Below are 25,414 nucleotides of genomic sequence, written 5' to 3' on the forward strand. Positions count from 1 at the left end.
TCCCTCTCCTCCAGTTGTATTTGTACACTTGTACTAGGCGGCAGACCCACAAGTGGAGAAGAGCAGGAACCACAGAGGAAACTGTTGTGGGAGCGTAGCGGACCCGATGAGCGAGTGGACGTTGTTTGTGCGGCTCTTGGTGGGGTTTCTCCTCAGCGCCACAGGTAGGCGGACTGGTTGCATGTATTGCTCTTTATAGCTATAAAGTAAAAATAGACACCCTTTAGAGGAGTCTCTGTACAGCTTATATAGAAGTATAGAATTACTATGAGTGAACACAGCCACATTACGGTGTCCTTCGTGGTTATCTCTCACTGCCTTAATGGACTTGGGGCATGGACTTCACCATAGCTGCACAGGTTCTTGCTGGAATATTCTCCCACCCCTTCATGATGACATCACCGGTGGACCTGGTGAATGTTAGCTTCTTTTGATTGGGGTCAGGCTTTAACCTTCAGCTTCCTCAGAAAGCTACGTACATGTCATCTTGGAAGTTTGGGATTTCTTTCAAGTTGGAAAACTGCCATGTGTCCTAGTTTCCTAAGGGAGGGGAACATGGTGTGACTGGCAATATCACAGTGCATGTTGAAATTCAGGCTGCACAGTGGCCGAGTGGTTAGCGTGCAGACCTCACAGCGAGGAGACCAGGGTTCAATTCCACCCTCGGCTAATCTCTGTGTGGAGTTTGCATGTTCTACCCGTGCATGCGTGGGGTTTTTTCCGGGTACTCCGGTTTCCTCCCACATTCCAAAAACATGCTAGGTTAATTGGCGACTCCAAATTGTCCATAGGTATGAATGTGAGTGTGAATGGTTGTTTGTCTATATGTGCCCTGTGATTGGCTGGCCACCAGTCCAGGGTGTACCCCGCCTCTCGCCCAAAAACAGCTGGGATAGGCTCCAGCACCCCCGCGACCCTCATGAGAATAAGCGGTAGAAAATGAATGAATATTTAAGCATTATTAGAGCCCTCTAGACATGAAATAACACCCCTATATTGACTTTTAAACTCTTATTACCCAAATTTGTAAACAAAAGGAAATAAAACCTTTTAGGGGCTGCACGGTGTAGAGTGGTTAGCACACAGGCTTCACAAATAGGAGACTCGAGTTCAATTCCACTCTGTGTGGAGTTTGCACTCAGTTCTCTTATGTTCTCCCCGTGCATGCATGGGTTTTCTCCGGGTACTCTGGTTTCCTCCCACATTCCAAAAACATGCTAGGCTAATTGGCGACTCCAAATTGTCCATAAGTTTGAATGTGAGTGTGAATGGTTGTTTGTCTATATGTGCCCTGTGATTGGCTGGCCACCAGTCCAGGGTGTACCCCGCCTCTCACCCCAAGACAGCTGAACCCCTGTGACCCTCGCGAGGCCAAGCGGTAGAAAATGAATGAAAGTGCAAATCTGTCTTGCTGTAGCACTCACTGTGTTCCAATTCAGTGAACACTGTGGGAGTGGGAGGTTGCATATTAATCATACCACATCATACAGGTGCTTGCTGCCCCATCGAGCTGAGCCCGCCCAGCGTTGTGGTGAAATATGGAGACCCCGTCTCGGTCAACTGCAGCACGTCAGATAACTCGTACAATGGCATGGGCTGGGAGGCTCCGCTGGGGGGGATGGGCCTGCAACTAACCCACCATTTGACCTGGAGCGTGGATGCGCTGACTACGTGGAGAATCTCGCCTCTCTGCTTCCTCAACCCATCCCCGGGAAGTTCCAGCCAGCAATGCTCCGAGAAGCTAGAAGTTGTTGTTTACAGTAAGTGCTGATTCTTTTACAAGGAAATATCATTGCTGCTTATTTCTCTGATCATATTTTCCCCCGTCTCTCTCTCTCTCTCTCCAGCATTCCCAGAAAGTATCAATATCACACATAACGGTAATACAGTCAAGAGTGTTACCGTCGAGAAAGAAGACCACCTCAATTTGGAGTGTGTCATCGGCAACATAGCACCCATTGACAAAGTCACTGTGAGGTGGTACAGCGGAGAAACCGTCGTCAATAGTCATCACAAAGAGTCATCTTCTAAGCCACCTGTTGATCTGATCTCTCATTTCGATGACCTGTCGTTAATGAAAGCGCCCATGCGATGTGAGGCGCTGCTGGACCTGAGACCAGACGGACCGGTACTCAGTGTATTTTCACCAGCGTTGAATGTCTCTGTTCTTTGTAAGTATACACAATTTTTTGTTGCGGCACGGCGGTAAAGTGGTTAGCCAGGAGACCAGGGTTCAATTCCACCCTCGGCCATCTCTGTGTGGAGTTTGCATGTTCTCCCCGTGCATGCGTCGGTTTTCTCCGGGTACTCCGGTTTCCAGCCACATTCCAAAAACATGCTAGGTTAATTAGCGACTCCAAATTGTCCATAGGTATGAATGTGAGTGTGAATGGTTGTTTGTCTATATGTGCCCTGTGATTGGCTGGCCACCAGTCCAGGGTGTACCCCGCCTCAGAAGACAGCTGGGATAGGCTCCAGCACCCTGGACACAGCACCCTTGAGGTTTCAGAAAAAAGAACATCATACCAACAGTAAAATATGGTGGTGGTAGTGTGACTGTTTTGCTGCTTCAGGACCTGGAAGACAGCTGGGATAGGCTCCAGCACCCTGGACACAGCACCCATGAGGTTTCAGAAAAAAGAACATCCAACAGTAAAATATGGTGGTGGTAGTGTGATGGTCTGGGACTGTTTTGCTGCTTCAGGACCTGGAAGACAGCTGGGATAGGCTCCAGCAACTACCTCCCCACCACGACCCTTGTTAGGATAAGCGGTAGAAAATGAATGAATGAATGAACAACTCATGTTTTGCATTTCTCGTCTTTTCACATGATTAACTGAAAACCTGAATGAAAAGCAGGTTTATCCACCTCTGTTGGGTCCCTCCAGTCGTATCCGCTGCCTCAGACCATGACGCTACTACCACCACTTGTATAGAAATGTGATATGTCTATATGTGCCCTGTGATTGGCTGGCCACCAGTCCAGGGTGTGAGCTGGGATAGACAGCTGGGATAGGCTCCAGCATACCCGCCACCCTGGTGAGGATAAGCAGTATAGAAAATAGAAAACATTCCTTGTCATTGGAACCTCCATTGTGAATTTTGTTTTGAATATGTCAGAAAAAAAATTGGAAATCAATGTTGCCACCGGAGCCGCACGGCGGTCGAGTGATTAGCATGCAGACCTCACAGCTAGGAGACCAGGGTTCAATTCCACCCTCGACTAATCTCGGTGTAGAATTTGCATGTTCTCCCCGTGCATGCGTGGGTTTTCTCCGGGTACTCCGGTTTCCTCCCACATTCCAAAAACATGCTAGGTTAATTGGCGACTCCAAATTGACAAAGAATGTGAGTGTGAATGGTTGTTTGTCTATATGTGCCCTGTGATTGGCTGGCGACCAGTCCAGGGTGTACCCCACCTCTCGCTTGAAGACAGCTGGGATAGGCTCCAGCACCCCCCGCAACCCTTGTGAGGATAAACAGTAGAAAATGAATGAATGAATGAACAATTTTTTTGTTTCAGCTAATCCAGCATCTCTTTCATGTAGAGCACTTTTATTTTGAATTATATGACAAACAATAGCATGTGATGTGATGATTGACACATATCGCCTTCATTCTGTTATAAAATTGCTGTGTCCTATTCCTGTTCAGATGGACCAATCTTTGAATGCAGTGATGAGAAGTGGTTGGATGAGGATTCTTTACAGACATTAGAGGATATCTGCCCCGTGACGGGCAATCCCACACCCGTAGTCAGATGGCTGAAAGATGGGATACCCATAAACCACTCTGTTCCTGTGACGCGGGAATTTACAGGAAACTTCACCATCCAAGCAGAAGGCGCTAAGAGTGTCAACAAAACTCTTTACCTTTTTGTGAACTATGCGGGTATACACAACTTATACATAATTCTACAATGACTGCAAAGTACATCCAATGGAATAACCAGAAGAGCCTTTTTTTTCATTTTCAGATGTACAGCTGCTGTGTGCAGACACCTTCACTGTCATGGAACACACTCCTTTCAAGGAAGCCATCTTCTGCTTTGTGCAAGGCTTTCCCGAACCTCAGGTCACCTGGTACAAAGACGGAGATGAGGTGGAGTTTCCGGAGATCCTGACAAGATATGACGCGGGGCAGTACGTATTCATCGCCTCCAACAAGTACTCCAGCGCCAACGCCACAGTGGAGCTGGTCATACAATGTGAGTCATTCTATAGTCGCCTACATACTGCACACTTATTTAAATGTCATAAAATGTCATAGGGGAAAAGGGCACAGAGCACCGCCTACAGTACATGAGGCAAACAACCCTTTATACTGTATACTGTCACGATCATCAAACATATTGAATGTACAGATAATTCTTGAAGTACCAGTTAATAAAAACAAGTTAACTGTTGTTATACGTGCTTATTGATTGATGATGTGTTTACAAGCCTGAATAAGCCCTCAAAAATAATGTCCTTAAAGATAAAAAAAAATGCAATTTTCCCAAAAACAAAAGTAAAAAAAATTACTTCTTTTTTCCATTCAACCCTTTAATTATACTTTAGCCTCAAATATACACATCAAATGTAAATTATATGATAACCCATTAAAGACCAGTCTGTTTACATGACAGTATTACACCAACAAAAAAATATTCATTCATTCATTTTCTACCGCTTATCCTCACGAGGGTCGCAGGGGGTGCTGGAGCCTATCCCAGCTTCGGGTGAGAGGCGGGGTACACCCTGGACTGGTCACCAGCCAATCACAGGGCAACCAACAAAAAAATAATATTTTCTTATTAGTAATATGTTATTATTATATTGTTATGGGGGTGCTGGAGCCTATCCCAACTGTATTCGGGCAAGAGGTGGAGTACACCCTGGACTGGTCGCCAGCCAATCACAGGGCACATACAGACAAACAACCATTCACACTCACATTCATACCTATGGACAATTTGGAGTCGCCAATTAACCTAGCATGTTTTTGGAATGTGGGAGGAGAACCCGGAGAAAACCCACAAACACACGGGTAGAACATGCAAACTCCACACAGACGTCTTCCCAAAAAAACGTCTTGTACGAACTGTGTATACTAACATACTAAAGGTGAATTGTCATCATCAGACAAGCCTTCACCAATAGAGGAGCTGGTGGACATTGTGGCCGAGCTGGGATCTGACGCGTGGCTGAAGTGCTCCACCAAAGGCCACCCTCGACCTGAATACACCTGGACTTACCCCAACGCCCCAAATATCGTGGAGATCATTGAAGATGGAGTGTCACTTTTGGTAATCGAGAATGTGACTTTGCACAACGCGGGCGTCTACACGTGTCACGCCAGGAATGAGGCAGGGAATACTTCTCGAAGTGCTACAGTCTCCATAAAAGGTGAGGGTAACAACATATATTTATTATTGTGGTTTACAACAGCAACTCAGAGGTGTTTCCATGTATTATATTCCTGAATATATTCCTGTATAATAAGTACCTCTCTCTGTTGTCCCACTACATAAGCTCCCCAAAGTTGTGGCCAGACAGAATTGTTATGTGGCTCTCTTTGTGTCCCGGAGAGTGCCATTTGCAACGGAGTGGAAGACTGCCGGGACGGTTCGGACGAGACCTTGGACTTGTGTTCTCAATCAGACAGTAAGTTAGCTCTAGCACAATTAGAGATAAACATTCTTTTTGAACTTCATTGAAAATATGTTGTGGCGGCACGGCGGTCGAGTGGTTAGCGCGCAGACATCACAGCTAGGTGACCAGGGTTCAACTCCACCCTCGGGCATCTCTGTGTGGAGTTTGCATGTTCTCCCCGTGCATGCGTGGGTTTTCTCCGGGTACTCCGGTTTCCTCCCACATTCCAAAAACATGCTAGGTTAATTGGCGACTCCAAATTGTCCTTAGGTATGAATGTGAGTGTGAATGGTTGTTTGTCTATATGTGCCCTGTGATTGGCTGCATGGCGACCAGTCCAGGTTGTAAAGACAGCTGGGATAGGCTCCAGCACCCCCGCGACCCTCATGAGGAAAAGCGGTAGAAAATGAATGAATGAATGAATGAAAATATGTTTGGTTCTTCCATTTTACAACGACAAACCATTTCTAGAAGTCCAAAGACATGGTCACGAATAGACAAAAGTATCGGGACACTTGCCCATTAAACCTACAGGAAGTGAAACCCCTCACGTGAATCACATACATTATGATCTGACTCATTTACTGTCACACTTTTGTGCAGGAAAAATGAAAACCATGTTGCCTACATCATAATTGTCTCCTGATACCGAACTAAATGTCTTTGTCAAGGAAACTGCGACAAATATGGGTGTCATTTATTGTTTTATTTTTTTCATGAATGTGTTTCTGTTGCACAGCATCAGTGTGAATGATTGACACAATGATGCAACTTTCAAAAGCTAATATTAAGGCCAGAAATCAAATTTGCAAAGTGTTCAAGACTCACTCTTTTAATGTTAACACAGCGCTATCTGCTGGTGACTTAAATACCCCCCACTTATCCATCATGCTGGCAAAAAAAAACTACAGTAAATGTTACCATCGGAATGTTCATCCATATCTGCACTAAAATCAAATGGTTTCTTCCTACCGTTTCACACTTTTTTTTAACCCTCATTGTAAATTAAATTAAGCTAGTTAGGGTTGATATAATGATATAATGTCAGCATCATTGCTTCAGCTATTTAATACTCTTCAATGTGTAGGTTTTGCTTCCCAATAACATGTTAGGATGTTATTGGTGTTATGTACAACAGAAGCCCGAGTGCGCATGCGCGGTGGCAGGGTCTTTATTTTTTGTCATGAATGTGTTTCTGTTGCACAGCATCAGTGTGAATGATTGACACAATGATGCAACTTTCAAAAGCTAATATTAAGGCCAGAAATTGTATCTAATTTGCGAAGTGTTCAAGACTCACTCTTTTAATGTTAACACAGCGCTATCTGCTGGTGGCTTAAATGCCCTCACTTATCCATCATGCTGGCAAAAAAAATACACTAAATGTTACCAGTTAATTACCAGTTGCTTCAGCTATGTAATACTCTTCAATGTATAGGTTTTGCTTCCCAATAACATGTAGCTAAATGTATTTAATGAAGATGTTAATGTCGGATGGACGACAGAAGCACGAGTACGCATGCGCGTTGGCAGGGTCTTGGAGGAGTTAGTGTGGCACGAAGAAGGCAGGACCCCCCTTGTTTCCTCTCCGGTGGGAGGGGTGCGGAACAGCCGACCATGTAGCCGTTAGCTTAGCCCTGACAGTTAGCTTCTTCCCCGGGAGAAGCCAACAGCTCACGCGGGTCGCCCGCCAAAGCCCCAGAGCCGCTCTGGCGAACCGAAGCCCGGAGATGGATGACTTAAAGTGGCTTCGTCTTATGTCACTGTTTGTGACTTTAGAGCTGTCGCTTTCTAACGGGACGCATTCGAGTGAGTACAACGGTGTGTTATGAGTGGGGGACAATATGGCATTTTGTTTAACAACAATCAAGCTGTTGTTTGGTGTGTAGCACTGCAGGCACATAGTGACACTAATGTCAGCTTTAAATATCTTCAAAACGCGTCTACTATCAGAAAAACAAGTTACTAATTATAACTACATTTAACTGTGTTTTCTGTGTTTGTGAAAGTACTTTTTTTAAAGCAGGTTATATGTGAAGAGTTTATTGAAAATACAGGAATAAGGTATGTAGGTGTAGCATCAAGGGTCCAGCACAAAGAACCATTTTCTATTTGGGAGGGGTCCTTTCCTTCCTGACTCTTTTCCTGTTGGCCTCTGACACATAGCTTTTGTTTTACACCAGCACTACCATCACATTACAACACTGCAACAACCCACAATTGCATTCCTTTATCCAAATAGTACAAAAAAATGTTGACTTTTGCTGCATCCATACATCAATTCTATAGCACTTTGAGAGGCTGGGTACACCCTGGACTGGTCGCCAGGGCGCATATTCACAAACTGGACAATTTGGACTGGATGTGGAAAGATAACGCATGTAAACTCTACACATATATAGTCTGTTACATCCTCTGCAACCTCCCATGTACTTTATGTTGCATCACAATTCATTCATTCATTTTCTACTGCTTACCCTCACAAGGGTCGCAGGTGGTGCTGGAGCCTATCCCAGCTGACTTCAGGCGAGAGGTGGGGTACACCCTGGACTGGTCGCCAGCCAATCACAGAGCACATATAGACAAACAACCATTCACACTCACATTCATACCTATGGACAATTTGGAGTCGCCAATTAACCATTTTCAAGCATAAAAAATGGCTACATTCACTTAAATACGACTATAAGGTATTCAGAAGAGCATTGAAAGACACATTGTGCTGTGTAGTATTCCACACAGGGCGCTAGAGGTCAGTAGGTGTCCATTAAATGACATTGCAAGGTGTAAAGGTGACTATAGGGGTGTTATTTCATGTCTAGAGGGCTCTAGTTATATTAATTCATTAATTTTTTACCACTTATCCTCACAAGGGTGGCAGGGGTGCTGGAGCCTATTCCAGCTGTCTTCGGGCGAGAGGCGGGGTACACCCTGGACTGGTCACCAGCCAATCACAGGGCACATATAGACAAACAACCATTCACACTCACATTCATACCTATGGACAATTTGGAGTCGCTAATTAACCTAGCATGTTTTTGGAATGTGGGAGGAAACCGGAGTACCCGGAGAATATCCATACATGCACAGACATTTAACTCTGGTCTCCTAGCTGTGAGGCCAGCGCGCCAACCACTCATACACCGTGCAGTGCAATGTAAGATTCCTTATTTATGAATGAAATATTTTATTAGAGCATTGAAAAATGTGTTTACGACCTCCTAAATATGGTTTTTAACACGATTAGAGCCTTCTAGACATGAAATAACACCCCTATAGTCACCTTTAGACTTTCATTCATTCGTTTTCGACTGCCCCTGCATCACAATTATTCATTCAAAAACATAAACAAAGAAACATTCTCTGCTTATTTTTTTTTTTTTTTTTACATGTTCCAAATTGTTGTTTTTGTTGACTTTCCAGGTACACCCAGTGAATGCCCCGTAAGAATACACCCCGAGACCCTGGTGCTGCAATACAAAAGCCAAGGCCAGAATGTGACATGCACACCCACATTCACTGGCTCCAATGACATAGAAGTACACTGGTTTGATGGACACAACAACAACAGCACGACTTGGTCTGCTGACACCCACCAAGACTGGGACGCTAGTCCTGTCTGCTCTGCTGTGCGCCACGGGAAAAGAATATGCCAGAAACATCTAAACTTCACTCTCTACAGTATGTACCCCAAAGTCATTTATGTCTAATTGGACTCTTCTGTTGTTTGACTTTCTTTTGAATAACCATCTCACCAGAAATGCCAGACAGCGTCGTCATCCGTTCCGAAGAGAACTCGAGTCTTCTGGAGGGTACAATGTGGCAGCTGCATTGTGACATCATCAGCGTGGCTCCCGTGCAAAACCTAGCTGTGCGCTGGTATTACGGCAACGAAACAATTGAGCCGGTGGTCAGAGGTGAGGAATCTCATAACGCTCTGTGAACCTTTCACCTTCATATCTACTGTATTTCAAAACAATTGTTCCAATAGGAAAGAAAGGAAATGGCAATAATCTGTCCCAGGGTCAAACTGTGACCACTGTAAAACCAAGCAATGATTTAAGTAACGTTTTAACAACAAAAATAAGCTAACCACGCCGATATCAGCCTCGTGGGTCTCATTTTATTACATTCTTAATTGTGTATAAATAAGTTCAGCTCTGTAAACCACTTAACTTCCTGTTTATATTTTTCTTCTCTTGTTCACAGCTTGCAGTTAACTTGTATTTACAATAAAATGTTTAATTATGGTTAGCGCGCAGACCTCACAGCTAGGAGACCAGGGTTCAATTCCACCCTCGACCATCTCTGTGGAGTTTGCGTGTTCTCCCCGTGCATGCGTGGGTTTTCTCCGGGTACTCCGGTTTCCTCCCACATTCCAAAAACATGCTAGGTTAATTAGCGACTCCAAATTGTCCATAGGTATGAATGTGAGTGTGAATGGTTGTTTGTCTATATGTGCCCTGTGATTAGCTGGCGACCAGTCCAGGGTGTACCCTGCCTCTCGTTTGAAGACAGCTGGGATAGGCTCCAGCCTCCCCCTCCCCCCAGTACAAAACATGTCCCTGTGACTCCCATTGTACCACATGGTGCTGTTCCACTCCAGTCTTGTAGGTGGGAGAAAAGTACTTACTCTGGTGGGTTACTATCCCCATTAGGACCCAATGCAAGTGGACCGTAACAGAAACATTTACAATACAAAGCCTCCTACTGCGTCTACTGCTATCGTACAGTATATATATATATATATATACTATATATAGTATAGAACAGTGAGTACACACAGTACATTTCTCAAGAGACAATACCATAGGCTAGAATGTGAACTTGCTACTTGTGTTGCCAGTCGGGATGTAATGATGACCGGTATCAAACTCCCAGCGGTTAATATTACCATTTAAACTTAAAATGAAACATAAAACCTTTATTGATATGTGTACTTTGATATGCAGACCAGTGACATCACTCATTTCCTGGAGAAGCAGCCATGAGTTATGTTGTATAGATCTCTCTCAAAGTACCAACACATGCTTTCAAAAATAGCGTTCGAGGCCCACAATGCATTTTCTAGCCCGATAAGTGTGTGTATTGTGTTTATGTTTTGGTTAGCCTTTGTGAGTACATTCATTGATAGTGGTAAATCCCTAGTTGCTAGCTATTTAGAACATTAGCTGTGTGTTGATTTTGTATACTGCTATAAAACTGATTGGCTAGGAAGTGTACTTACTCTTTAGTACTGTCTCTGGAGAAGGTATATCGTAATAAAACTACTGGCTGAAATGTGGGGGCTGCGCTCACTTTTTCATCCTGTATGCTAAACTTCTTTTCGCCTAAAAAAATGTCCTTCAGGGCCGCTGAGGTTGGCCGACTGCCCAACAAACACGACATGTGACATCAGCGCTATCAGAACGCCGGTGACCGTGTCATCTAGCGCCAGCATCCGTCTCAACAGAGACCTCAAGGGAGAAGATTTGAGGTGCGAGGCGTATTTGGACCTGGGAGCAGAGGGGCCACAGCCGCCTCCCTCCATGATGTCCCGTCCTGTCAGCATCACCGTCTACTGTGAGATCACCTTTTTTTTAAATCCACACTGCCAGAACAAAACAATGACTGGTTGTGTCCTGCTTCTCTCTGCTCTACTTCTCCTTTCATAGACAAACCAGTCATCAACACCACAAAACTCCCTATGGTTGTCCCGCTCTTTCGAGGTTATCCTGAGGAGCTGGTCTGCGAAGCTGATGGTCACCCACCTCCAGATATCGACTGGATACACACTGCAGATGCTCGTGTCTCAGGAGGCAACATCACGGTTTCGGAGGGGGGGCTGTACATCTGCAAGGCCTCCAATTACTTGGCTGTGGCCCTCCATGAGGTCGAAGTGATTCCTAAAGGTAGTCCTGACATATTTGTATTATGGTAATGGTTTTATTTCATTTGAACATGCATCAGATTACAATTGAATGCATCACATAATCAGTTCACAGTTCCACATGTCCAAAAGGAGTAGGAAGAAGCAAAGCTTATTAAATCCTACCCCTCCATCTGGTACTTTTACAATCAGTAACTGTTACATTTGTTCACTTCCTGCTTTCCTAATATAGTTTACCAAAGTACGAGGTGATATGACCATACAATGACATAATGTGTACCATAGTAAGTGTCAATATAGTGATATGTATAGCACATCATGACTGGTTCAAGACTCTTCATCCTTGTATTTAGCAAACATCAACTGCTTGTATTGTTTCTTGAATTGGCTCATCGTTGTGCATTGTTTAAGGGTCTTACTCAATCCATTCCATAGTTTGATTCCACATACTGAAATGCTGTGGCTTTTTAACGTAGTCCTAGCATATAAGTGTTTCAAATGTACTTCTTCCCTGAGATCATATTTCTCCTCTCTTGTAGAGAAGTATTGGATGACATTTTTAGGTAATTGGTTATTTGGTTAGCCTTATGCATTATTTTAGCTGTTTGAAGATGAACTATATCAGCAAGTTGAAGTATTTGTGATTTTAGAAATAAGGAGTTAGTATGTTCTCTGTAGGCGGCATTATGAATTATCCTTACTGCCCTTTTTTGCAGTACATTTAGCAAGTGAAGATTGCTTTTATCGTTATTATAATATATATTTCCACACAATAAGTAAGATATGGTAGAACCAGAGAGCAATAAAGAGTGTAAAATAAATTTTGCTTTGTTCAATATTGAAATATTTCTGGCCGCATTATGTTGTATATTTGTAATATGTAATATGAGGTATTAAATAATGTCCTGGTAGTGACACCAAAATGATTCCATATTACAGAGATAATTCTTTGTGTTGTCATGTGAAAAACTTTTGTTCAAATCTATTTGTGGCAGGCAGCCGCTAATGAAGTTACGGAAAACGTCTTTTTCTTTTTTTTTGAGTTAACACAAATCTTGTGTCTTGTCGCCGTTGCAGAGGACTACCTGCCCCTCATAGCCGGGTTAGTGGCAGTCACGGTGGTGATCATCTCCGCCATCTTCGTCTTCATCTACTCCATCTACTACAAGAACACCAAGATGCGGCGCTACAGCCTGAAAAACCCCAAACTCAGCACGCACAACGGCAACGTGGCCCACAACGGCTGGGACCTCCAGTTCCCCATGACCATACTCTCGTAGCATGTGACCTTTGGGAGGGGGAAACGCTAAAGATAACCCCTCCCGGCGGCGGACTGACTCACACTGGACTCAGGATTCACGTATTTTATCAAACAAGGGCTAATTGTTGCGCTTTACATGCCAGTACTATGTTTAAAAGCTGACTCTTTTATATTTTAATAACCTCAAAGGGAATTTAAGATGAATGTTTAGTTGAGGTTTTCCTGCCCAACTCCTGTGGCCTTTGTGGCGACATCTCACTCCCACAAAAACACATTAAGAAAGCACCCTGAGGCCTCTGTGTTGTTAACAGAGGAAGTGCACTACTTTTCTTTGAGGAAACACTAATCAGTTGTGTGTTTGGGGGTTTTTTTTCACAACACAATGCCAATAACTGAGCCTTTTGTCCTGTGTGTAAGCCACTGTGCACTTGTGCAGTACTGCTGTGGACAGATGCTTTTTTTTAATGAGTGAATGACCTAAGAGCCCATGAACACTTCATTGAAAAACACTTTTTTGTATTTGTTGGGATGGCAAACGGACTGCATTGTTATGGATGTAAATGTGATAGGCAATGTATTTGTGAATATTGTTGTAAATATTTATGACTGAGAAAGGATTTCTAAAAAAAAATATATATATATATATATATATATATATTAAAGATGTGGCTTTTCAGGAAACTCGCTTTGTTGTTTATATATAAAGTTTCATCCATTTTTTTTCTATCCTGCTTATCCTCACCAGCGTCGCGGGGGCTGGACTTAAGTTAATGCTTACATGGTTCCTTCAAAGACGTCGGGAAAAATGAAACATGGAAAAACTCAAAAGTCGTCAACTCGTACGTAGTGGGTTTAATATATATATTCATAAACACATGAGATTTAAATTATGATATAATTTGTGGTGAATACCCATATTGTTCCTACAACCATATTAACAAATTACGAGTCGTCCTCACTATGTAATACAGTAATATAGTAATGTGGTTTTCTAGCGTCATGTCTTAGCAAGAAGGACACATTTCTTCATCTTAGAAAAACCTTTCACAACCTCTCCAGTGACGCACAAAATTGACGTTTTTTACTGCTTAAGTGTTTACGCCTACTTCCCGTCATTACACATGTATCTAAGCAAGACGAGGAACACCTGAACGCAGCACGTAGTAACTTTTACTTTCTAAATTTGTAAACGGACGGTTACCAGGTTGAGACCGAATGAATCTTTTTTTGGACCATTTAAACACAATTCAGCTGTAAAATTGTTTCTTTTGTGGTGTCGTCGTGATGTGGTGCATCGTGTTTTTCAGCTTATTTGCGTATGCAGGTACAACTTTTGTTTCCCTTTACCGTAAACATAGCAGTTTACGTTATGTTAGCATTAGCTTAAGGATTACCCACACAGTTAATGTAGGATAACGCAGGAATATATTTTTCTTTTCTGGACTAACCACGCCTTCAACAATTGTTTCTTAATATGTTAAGTATCATATGATAACTTTACACTGTCTTTATGTAACAACTACATCGAAATAATCAATTTTAAAAGACACATCTGAGCATTAATGTTGTCTTATCTGTCCGGCGTGTAACACTGGTACTTTGATTCAAATTTGAGCTTAACATGATAACATTGAACGCACTGTCTGATAATATGTCCTTCCAGCACAGACTGCAAGCGACTCTTGTCCAGTGGAAACGAGTCCAACCAAAGCGGTGGTGCCTTTCGGAGGCTCTTTCACCGCCACCTGTAAGGCCTTATCCGACCAGGTGGAGGGTATGGGCTGGGAGTCTTCCTACGGGGGTACAGGACTGCAGCAGGGAGTGACCAATATCACCTTGCATGTTGAGTCCTTGAGAGACTGGAGATTGAATGCGGTGTGCTTCGCCAATCTCAAAGATGGCTCTCAGTGCACCCAACGGTTTCCCATCACTACTTACAGTTGGTAGCCTTTTATTTGGATTGTGTACTCCAATAACACAAGCTCACTTTTGTCACTTTTTTTGTTCTTGTTGTTGCAGAAATGCCTGACAGTGTGACCATAGATGGTTGGACAGAGAATGAGCCGAAGAAGGAGGGCTTAACGTTCATCCTATATTGTAAGGTCGTTCAAGTTGCACCTATACGTGAAGTCATGGTGGAATGGTTCAAAGGAAATAGGAGCATCGGTTTGGCCGCACAAGGGAAGATGGAGAACAAAGAGCCGATCAATGCTACATTTGGCCATGTTATGACAGTCTTCAGAGAGGATGACGGAACGCAAGTGTGGTGTGAAGCAAGGCTGGACTTTGGGCCATCGGGGCCCGTACTTCCTGTTGTGTCTTCGGAGCCGCAGAAGCTGTTTGTGCTTTGTAAGTGTTCCGTTTGCTGCCTCTTTTTTGGGGATGATGTCTGCTTTCATGCTACCTGTGAAAGGTCGTGACATGGTTTTGCAGGAGCAAGTCACCCACCCAATGTTTTTAACATCATTTTTAGCCTGCAGCTCATTTTGTATCTATACTAGATTACATTAGATTAGATTCAACTTTATTGTTATTGCTCATGTCACTGTTACAGGGCAACAAAATGCAGTTAGCATCCAATCAGAAGTGCAAATTTATAAATACCTTATTAGTAAATAAATAGAGCTGTAAATGGACAGATATATGTACAAACTATAACAGGCTATGACTACGAAACAGTGGATATTGCAGATTATACAGATTACAAACAGTATGAACAGTATGGGGGCTGCACGGCGGTCGAGTGGTTAGCGCGCAGATCTCACAGCTTAGAGAGTTCAATCCCACCCTCGGCCAGCTCATGTTCTCCCCGTGCATGCGTGGGTTTTCTCCACAATAGCCACAATGTCTATGACAATTATTAGAGATCTCTAGACATGAAATAGCACCCCTATAGTCACCTTTGCACACAACTATAGGATATAATTAAAGCAAATAAGTAATTTAAGATATAAATTAAGCTTGTGTGTACATGCCCATGTTGTTATATATTATAATGATCATAAGGGCCGCACGGCGGTCGAGTGGTTAGCGTGCAGATCTCACAGCTAGGAGAACCGAGTTCAATCCCACCCTCGGCCATCTCATGTTCTCCCCGTGCATGCATGGGTTTTCTCCACAATAGCCACAATGTCTATGACAATTATTAGAGATCTCTAGACATGAAATAGCACCCCTATAGTCACCTTTGCACACAACTACAGGATATAATTAAAGCAAATATGTCATTTAAGATATAAATTAAGCTTGTGTGTACATGCCCATGTTGTTATTATATATTATAATGATGAGGGCTGCACGGCCACCAGTCCAGGGTGTACCCCGCCTCTTGCCCCGAAGTCAGCTGGGATAGGCTCCAGCACCCCCCGCGACCCTCGTGAGGAAAAAGCGGTAGAAAATGAATGAATGAAGATATAAATTAAGCTTGTGTGTACATGCCCATGTTGTTATTATATATTATAATGATGAGGGCTGCACGGCCACCAGTCTAGGGTGTACCCCGCCTCTTGCCCTGAAGACAGCTGGGATAGGCTCCAGCACCCCTGCGATCCTTGTGAGGATAAGCAGTAGAAAATGAATGAATGAATGAACAACTCATGTGTTGTATTTCTAGTCTTTTCACATTATTAACTGAAAACCTGAATGAAAAGCAGGTTTGTCCACCTCTGTTGGGTCCCTCCAGCCGTATCCGCTGCCTCAGACCATGACGCTACTTACCACCACTTGTATAGAAATTTGATAACATACCCACTGATAGGCTCCAGCGGTAGAAAATGAATGAATGAATGAACAGTATGAATGTGACAAGATATAATAACAGTAATATGTACAGTAGTGCAATGAAGTGACTGGGTGGTAGGAGTCCTTAGCAATTTGTGATGCCCTCCTGAGACAACACTTCCTGTAGATGTCCCCGATGGCAGGAAGTGAAGCTCCGGCAATGCGTTGGGCAGATTTCACTACTCTTTGCAAATCAATAATTAGGTATCATACACAGTAACGGTAAAGACATGATTTTCTGATGCTCTATTTGCGTCGTCTTTCATCAACAGACCCGCCCACCTTCAACGAAACTCACACGAACCTGTCACTTCCCATTGGAGGCAACATGACTTTAAATTGCAGCGCTTCTGGAAACCCGCCTCCGAGATACAGCTGGACTCTCCCGGTCCCGTTGAAGTTGGAGACGGAAAATCAACCCGTTTTGACCTCATCCTTCCAGCATCCCGGCACATACCAGTGCACCGCCGCTAACTCCCTGGGCGCCACCACCAAAGTCTTCACTGTCAGCGAAGCTCCAAGTAAGACGCCATTTATTCAGCGTTCTTAACTTCCGTCGATTTAACGTTTGCGTAATTTTCACTTCTTTGCTGTTGTCCTTCAGCAGGTAGTCGCTACGGCGGGACCACCGCTGGGATTTTAATTGCTGTGTTGTTTCTTGTCATTGTCATTATGGGATGCGGGGTGGCCTACAAGCAGAGAAACTCTCAGGGCGCAGTTTCTCAATCTCAGAATACTTGACGATACAATAACGGAAAACTCCCGTCTCCCGCAGGGGATTGGACGACCTTCGCAGCAGTGGTTGGAGTGTTTCTGGCCCTGGGAGTCCTTCTCGTCATCGGCGGACTTTTATTTGTCACTCCCCAAGGAACGTTTTCGTTTAACAAGGGCAGCTATAGCAGGGGACAACCTACGTCAGGTCCTGTATGATTTAAAAAAAAAAAAAAAAAAGTTTTTATGATGAATGCTTTAGGCCTAAGGGGTGTGGCCTACCCTGCATGCACATTACTACTACGATACATACACTTGTTTACTCACACTAGTACTATGTTTACATGATTGAGATTGTATTGTTGTACTTCACTGTGCCACTTTTGGCTGCATGTGTGTTTTTGCTCGCCTACTGGAACCTTAAAAGTCAAACGTATTCGGCAACATAGGAACAAATATGTTTCGCAGTCAAACTGCACAGTCATCAATTGACCTGCCTGGTGAACTCAAATTGGGGTGAAATGGAGTTCACGATGAGTTGCTGGGGGAAGTGGAACAACATGATCCACTTTACACTATGGCACAACTCTTGCATTATTCTGCTTAGTGTCATTCTGGCGCGGAAGCATGAGTTCAGAACATTACAAATACTATTTTAAAAATATCATACTTGACTGTGACTTATCGCCATAATTGATGAAGAAATACTTCTTTAAAAACTGATTGTTTTATCGAGTGCTGCACGGTGGTAGAGTGGTTAGCAAACAGGCCTAACAGCTAGGAAACCCGAGTTCGAGTCCACCCTCGGCCATCTCTGTGTGGAGTTTGCATGTTCTCCCCGTTTCTCCAGGGGCACATTCCAAAAACATGCTAGGTTAATTAGCGACTCCAAATTGTCCATAGGTATGAATGTGAGTGTGAATGGTTGTTTTTCTATATGTGCCCTGTGATTGGCTGGCGACCAGTCCAGGGTGTACCCCGCCTCTCGCCTGAAGACAGCTGAGATAGGCTCCAGCACCTCAGCGACCCTCATGTGGATAAGCAGTAGAAAATGAATGAATATTTCAGCATTATTAGAGCCTCTAGACATTAAATAACACCCCTATATTTACTTTTAAACTCTTATTACCCAAATTTGTAAATAAAAGAAATAAAACCTTTTAGGGGCTGCACGGTGTTAGAGTGGTTAGCACACAGGCTTCACAGCTAGGAGACCCGAGTTCAATTCCACCTTCGGCCATCTCTGTGTGGAGTTTGCATGTTCTCCCCGTGCATGCGTGGGTTTTCTCCGGGTACTCCGGTTTCCTCCCACATTCCAAAAACATGCTAGGTTAATTGGCGACTCCAAATTGTCCATAGGTATGAATGTGAGTGTGAATGGTTGTTTGTCTATATGTGCCCTGTGATTGGCTGGCGACCAGTCCAGGGTGTCACCCCTCGTTTATCACGGTTAATTGGTTAGAGGCCCTACTGTGATAGGTGTAAAGTATTTTTTATATTATTAGAGCCATTTAGACATTATATAACAACCCTATGGTCACTTTTACACTCATATTACCTACTATAGTAGACAGCATAAGCAATTATAAGACTCACCGGCAACGTTTGAATTTTAAGGTTCCAATATTTTATGTATATGCGTGTGTTTTTAAAAGCATGTTGCAGCACCTTAATATCTCAAGCGATGAATTGCACTGACTTGTCCCATTTTAAATCAAGACAACCACTTGCTTTGTTCTCAAACTTGCCAAAAAAACAAAAAAGAGCCATTAAATGGATGAAGAGTGTGCAATGTCCAAAACAAAGAAAAATATTCTTTCACTTGTACCCTTCTCGCTGTTGTTGAACAAGTGAGTGTGTGAGATAAATCACACGGATCTTTACATTCCGTTCCCGTCCACTTTAGGTGACTCCAACGCTGTATGCTCAGCCTGCGTTGCCACAACAACCAGGCTCTGAATCGCTTCTGCTTGTTTTAATGACGGGGGAAAAAAAAACACAACACAGGAGTTGAAGTGCATGAAGTTGTTACTCTGATGTGAGGGCTATGTATGGTATACAGTTTCACTATCGCAGCTGTGTGCACTATAAATAACAGAAAGCATCTGATTACACGTGCTGCAGATAGGCTGCATGCAGCATTCTGGTCACAGTGGGGAGTCTTGCAAACAACAGCCACAGCTCCTGCCTGCTGGGATCTCACAAAGCGGCGAGGTCACTGGATGTAAGAATGCAGGCAGCAATGACATTCGCTAGCCAATCACAGGGCACATATAGACAAACAACCATTCACACTCACATTCATACCTATGGACAATTTGGAGTCGATAATTAACCTAGCATGTTTTTGGAATGTGGGAGGGAACCGGAGAACCCGGAGAAAACCCACGCATGCACGGGGAGAACATGCAAACTCCACACAGAGATGGCCGAGGGTGGAATTGAACTCAGGTCTCCTATTTGTGAAGCCTGTGTGCTAACCACTCGAACACTGTGCGGCCCCTAAAAGGTTTTATTTCCTTTTATTTACAAATTTGGGTAATAAGAGTTTAAAAGTCAATATAGGGGTGTTATTTCATGTGAAGAGGGCTCTAAAAATGCTTAAATATTCATTCATTTTCTACTACTTATCCTCATGAGCACGCTGGAGCCTATCCCAGCTGTCTTCGGGCGAGAGGCGGGGTACACCCTGGACTGGTCGCCAGCCAATCACAGGGCACATATAGACAAACAACCATTCACACTCACATTCATACCTATGGACAATTTGGAGTCGCTAATTAACCTAGCATGTTTTTGAAATGTGGGAGGAAACCGGAGTACCCGGAGAAAACCCACGAATGCACGAGGAGAACATGTAAACTCCACACAGAGATGGCCGAGGATGGGATTGAACCCGGGTCTCCTAGCTGTGAGGCTAACCACGCCGTGCCGTGCAGCCCTCATGATCATTATAATATATAATAACAACATGGGCATGTACACACAAGCTTAAGTTATATCTTAAATGACTTATTTCCTTTAATTATATCCTATAGTTGTGTGCAAATGTGACTATAGGGGTGCTATTTCATGCCTACAGATCTCTAACAATTGTCATAGACATTGTGGAGAAAACCCACGCATGCATGAGGAGAACATGTAAACTCCACACAGAGATGGCCGAGGGTGAGATTGAACTCGGGTCTCCTCGCTGTGAGGTCTGCAGCCTAACCACTCGACCGCCGTGCAGCCCTCATAATCATTATAATATATAATAACATGGGCATGTAAACACAAGCTTAATTTATATCTTAAATGACTTATTTGCTATAAATATATACAATAGTTGTGTGCAAAGGTGACTATAGGGGTGCTATTTCATGTCTAGAGATCTCTAATAATTGTCATAGACATTGTGGCTATTGTGGAGAAAACCCACGCATGCACGGGGAGAACATGCAAACTCCACACAGAGATGCCTGAAGGTGGGATTGAACTTGGGTTTGTTAGCTGTGAGGTCTGCGCTAACCACTCGACCGCCGTGCAACCCTCATGATGATTATAATATATAATAACAACATGGGCATGTACACTCAAGCTTAATTTATATCTTAAATGACTTATTTGCTTCAGCTATATCCTATAGTTGTGTGCAAAGGTGACTATAGGGGTGCTATTTCATGTCTAGAGATCTCTAATAATTGTCATAGTCAGTGTACAGCTGGTGCTATAATGCTAGATTTTGTAGCCATTATCTACATGGCTGGCAACACAAGCGAGTAGCAAGATAATTGTCTTGCTTGGCTGGGCCTGCACGAGTGCTGGTGGCACTAGGGGAGTTGCGGTTCATTAAAGGCTGTGGAAAGGGATGGAATGGCTAAGTTGGTGTCCTTCTCGATCATCCATCAGTGATGTCACGTCAAAGGTGAGTAGTTTTACCTTGAATTTTTAGCTTTATTATTCAGTGTTGAACTTTTTTTTTTTTTTTTACATTCCCATGTCTCCCCTCTGGTACCCCAACCCCGCCACCCCACCCACCCACTCTTAAGTCAGCTGGGATGAAGGGGCCCTTGTGTTGAACAAGCATTGTTCCCTGCGGAGTTTGCCAAGCTTGTGCAACTTTGGATTTTTCTTTCGCCGACGTTTCACCGCAGAAATGGTGTTTGTGCCGTGGATTCTGTGGACTATGTGCATGTTTTACTCAGGTAAGATGTTAAGTGTGTTTATACACTTATGTTGTTTTCATGTGGTGTGTTTTTTTTATTTTTATTTAGTGGTAGTCGATGGCAATGCAGGGAAATGATTGTGGCCTTTTAGTTGTTAAATAACTTAGTGTGGCTGCTTTTTAATGAACATTCTACAGCTTTATTGCCCTTACTTGCTATTTGTTGGTATCTAAAATTGCAGCAGCATGTGAACACAACATAAAAAGAATGCTTTTCTTGCTTTGTTGTGTGTCACAAATGTGTGTCCATTTTGAACTATGGGAAGACTTTATTTTGGCACATTTGTGGTTTTAAAGGATTTAAAAGCATATCTTTTTAGAAAAGCTTTTACATTATTACATTATAGTTTAATGCATATTTAATGTCTTTGGTTCACTGTGTTGTGTTAGTTTGGCTTTGGTCATTTTCACCTCCACTACTCTACTTGTTTTAGATGTTCTTAATGTGTTATTGTGACACTTGCTGTTAACTTTTTTGTTTGTTTTTTTTTTTTTTTGTTTTGTTTTATTTGTTATTTTTTTTTTTTTTATTTGTTATTTTTATTTTTTTTAATTTGTTATTTTTATTTTTTTTATTTTTTTTTATTTTTTTTATTATTTTATTATTTTATTATTTTTATTTTTTTATTTGTTTTTTTTATTTTATTATTTTATTATTTTATTATTTTATTATTTTATTATTTTATTATTTTATTATTTTATTATTTTATTATTTTATTATTTTATTATTTTATTATTTTATTATTTTATTATTTTATTATTAAGTGTTGTTAGGACACTTGCTGTTATTTTTATTTTTATTTTTATTTTTATTTTTATTTTTATTTTTATTTTTATTTTTATTTTTATTTTTATTTTTATTTTTATTTTTATTTTTATTTTTATTTTTATTTTTATTTTTATTTTTATTTTTATTTTTATTTATTTATTTATTTATTTATTGTTTTAACTGTTGCACTTTGAGATTATTTATTTGATGTAAAGTGCGTTATAAATTAAATGTGTTATTATTTTATGATTACATTTGGTCACAACTCGTGACGGCATCAAACTGTGGAAACAGCGCCTACAAGTGGTGTGGATTGACACAGTTAGGCCCAGGACTATTTGGATAGTTTGACCTTCTAACGTGTGATTTGTGAAGCTTCTTCAAGAACGAGCAGGCCAACCTAATGGCTAATGTTTGTCTCAGCATCAGGTGATGGTTGCTCCTTAATCCTCAAGCCCCCCAGGGTAGTGGTGGGCTTCGGGGAGCCGGTGTCGGTCAGCTGCGAGGCCACGCGGCCTGTGCGCGTTCTGGGATGGGAGTCGGCCATCAGCGCGGCGCACACTCAGCAGGGCCCGAGCGTCCAATGGAAGGTGGACAGCCTCATCGACTGGATCGAGGAGCCCATCTGTTACGGGGTGTTCTTCACGGCGCCTCGCCAGTGCGAGGAGAAGCTGAACCTCGTCCTCTACAGTAAGACCACTTCCTCTTTTTTTTAACAATCGACACTCGACATTAGTGCCTGGTTCTGTCCCCCACAGAGAGTCCAGACAGCGTCACCATCAGGACCGAGAATCACACCGGACCCATGGTGGAGGGCAAAGAGTACCACCTGCTCTGTGAGGTGCAGAACATCGCTCCGGTTCAGTACCTCAACTTGAGGTGGTACAGGGGCCACACCCAGGTGTATAACCGCTCCTTTTCTGACCTCACGTCTCCATCGCCGGTGCAAGTGTCCTCCATTTTGGTCATCACGCCCGCCAAGGCCGATAACGGCGCACGGTACAGCTGTGTAGCAGAGCTAGAACTCGGACCGGAGGGACCACAACCACCTCTGACTGTCACCTCGGAGACCCTGATAGCATCTGTGTATTGTGAGTTTTAAAAACCTACTTTTTTTTTATACTTTATTTTTTCAATTGTTTTTTAAACAAAACGTCAACAGTAATACAAACAAACTCTGAAAACCTACTTTTTTAATACTTTATTTTTTCATTTTTTTTTAAAACAAAATGGCAACAGTTATACAAACTCTAAAAAACTACTTTTTTAATACTTTATTTTTTCAATTTTTTGTAAAAAAAAACATCAACAGTAATACAAAGAAACTCTAAAAACCTACTTTTTTATACTTTATTTTTTAAATTTTTTTAAACAAAATGTCAACAGTAATACAAAGAAATTCTAAAAACGTACTTTTTTTTAATACTTTATTTTTTCAATTTTTTTTTAAACAAAACGTCAACAGTAATACATACACTTTAAAAACCTACTTTTTTGATACTTTTTTCCCCAATTTTTTGTTAAACAAAACGTCAACAGTAATACAAACAAACTCTAAAAACCTACTTTTTTATACTTTATTTTTTATTTTTTTTAAACAAAACGTCAACAGTAATACAAACAAACTCTAAAACCTACTTTTTTATACTTTTTTTTCAATTTTTTTTAAACAAAGCGTCAACAGTAATACAAACAAACTCTAAAAAACTACTTTTTTTACACTTTAGTTTTTCAATTTTTTTAACAAAACGTCAACAGTAATACAAACAAACTCTAAAAACCTACTTTTTTAAAAACTTTATTTTTTCATTTTTTTAAACAAAACATCCAACAGTAATACAAACTCTAAAACCTACTTTTTTTTATACCTTATTGTTTTCAATTTTTTTTAAACAAAATGTCAACAGTAATACAAACAAACTCTAAAAACCTACTTTTTTTATACTTTATTTTTTCTATTTTTTTAAACAAAACATCAACAACAATACAAACAAACTCTAAAAACCTACTTTTTGAATACTTTATTTAATTTTTTTTCAAACAAAATGTCAACAGTAATACAAACAAACTCTAAAAAAACTACTTTTTTATACTTTACTTAATTTTTTTTTAAACGTCAACAGTAATACCAACAAACTCTAAAAAAGCAGGTGTGTCCAAAGTGCGGCCTGGGGTTTCATTTTTATTGGCACCTGGCTTATTCTAAAAATTATACATATTATTAGATATTTACCTAATTTGCTTTTCTGTTGGTTTTATAACTCATCCTACCTGATGTTCATTGTTCCCCGATTTTAAACAGTACCTGTGTTATTGTATCCCCGCCACAGTTCCCCCAGTGTTCCAGAGTCCTGGACCAGAAAGTGTGGACATTACAGAAGGTGCTGAAACGACACTGAACTGCACCGCCACAGGAAACCCGGCACCTCTCTACAGCTGGCACGCCTCCCAGCCCGTGCATGAGCTGAGGGAGGAGAGCGATGCCGTGCTCGCCTCCTCCTCCTTGCTGCCAGGAACCTACACCTGCACCGCCTCCAATAAATTAGGGAAGAAGAGCAAGCATTTCACCGTCAAGGCCAAGGAGGTCTAAAGGCATTTTGGTTTGCCTTCGGGTTTGAAACAATCACCAGGACACAATGTGGGGAGTTTTAAGACTCAAACATGCAATATTTATACTTCATTTGTTACTATTCTAACATGAATAGGGGTGTAGCAGTTACTCTATTCTCTACAATCACTTTAAATAAATGCCTCACCTCAAACAGGACAAAAATGACAGGTGCTACCACTAGGGGGCAGTAATTACCTTTTAATATAACCTTTACTATGGCTGATACAGCCACGTATCCATCTTTACCAAAACACACCGTCAACATAGCAGACGTGGCATCTGTAAAGCTGACATTTACAAGACAAAGCCATGTTTAGATGCAGTGCATTGGGGGGGGGGGGGGGGGGGGGGGAGCCAGAAGGAATAATGTTAATAATGATAATATTTTTTTAACCATACAATAATATAAAAATGGCCCCACATCCTTTCATTTTTCAGTGTGTGGCCCTTGTGGGGAAAAACTTTGGACACCCATGCTTTACCCCATTAGACGTTTAGCACTCTCTGCAGTTTAGTAAATAAATGCCACTTTATGTCACAATGCGGTAAATGTGTTTTCCTGTCATATTCTGT

At 42.0% G+C, this 25,414-nt stretch overlaps 2 protein-coding genes across 5 annotated transcripts; both read left to right on the top strand.

The window, feature by feature from the left end:
- LOC131103440 (hemicentin-2-like) lies at window positions 1-25,174 on the top strand. Its single transcript, XM_058049728.1, has 24 exons — window positions 1-164; window positions 1,491-1,760; window positions 1,848-2,171; window positions 3,655-3,891; window positions 3,977-4,207; window positions 5,124-5,387; window positions 5,514-5,645; window positions 7,115-7,146; window positions 7,199-7,442; window positions 9,057-9,314; window positions 9,392-9,550; window positions 10,983-11,195; window positions 11,288-11,524; window positions 12,580-12,778; window positions 14,071-14,087; window positions 14,427-14,702; window positions 14,783-15,112; window positions 16,816-17,064; window positions 17,148-17,150; window positions 17,319-17,462; window positions 21,286-21,441; window positions 22,654-22,920; window positions 22,989-23,321; window positions 24,561-25,174. Exons 1-24 carry the CDS (start codon window positions 107-109, stop codon window positions 24,818-24,820), a joined length of 4,893 nt encoding a protein of 1,630 aa, XP_057905711.1. The 5' UTR covers window positions 1-106; the 3' UTR covers window positions 24,821-25,174.
- LOC131103280 (carcinoembryonic antigen-related cell adhesion molecule 5-like) lies at window positions 13,863-19,514 on the top strand. Of its 4 annotated transcripts, none has more exons than XM_058049407.1 (5): window positions 13,863-14,087; window positions 14,427-14,702; window positions 14,783-15,112; window positions 16,816-17,064; window positions 17,151-17,470. In XM_058049407.1, exons 1-5 carry the CDS (start codon window positions 14,048-14,050, stop codon window positions 17,282-17,284), a joined length of 1,029 nt encoding a protein of 342 aa, XP_057905390.1. In that variant the 5' UTR covers window positions 13,863-14,047; the 3' UTR covers window positions 17,285-17,470. The 4 variants fall into 4 exon arrangements, with proteins under 4 accessions (XP_057905390.1, XP_057905389.1, XP_057905388.1 ...); XM_058049406.1 differs by having other exon boundaries at window positions 13,864-14,087; window positions 17,148-17,470; XM_058049405.1 differs by having other exon boundaries at window positions 13,865-14,087; window positions 17,319-19,514.
- Window positions 25,175-25,414: the final 240 nt, after the last annotated feature.

Source organism: Doryrhamphus excisus, chromosome 15, assembly GCF_030265055.1.
Source record: "Doryrhamphus excisus isolate RoL2022-K1 chromosome 15, RoL_Dexc_1.0, whole genome shotgun sequence".
In the NCBI taxonomy this organism is placed as follows: domain Eukaryota; kingdom Metazoa; phylum Chordata; class Actinopteri; order Syngnathiformes; family Syngnathidae; genus Doryrhamphus; species Doryrhamphus excisus.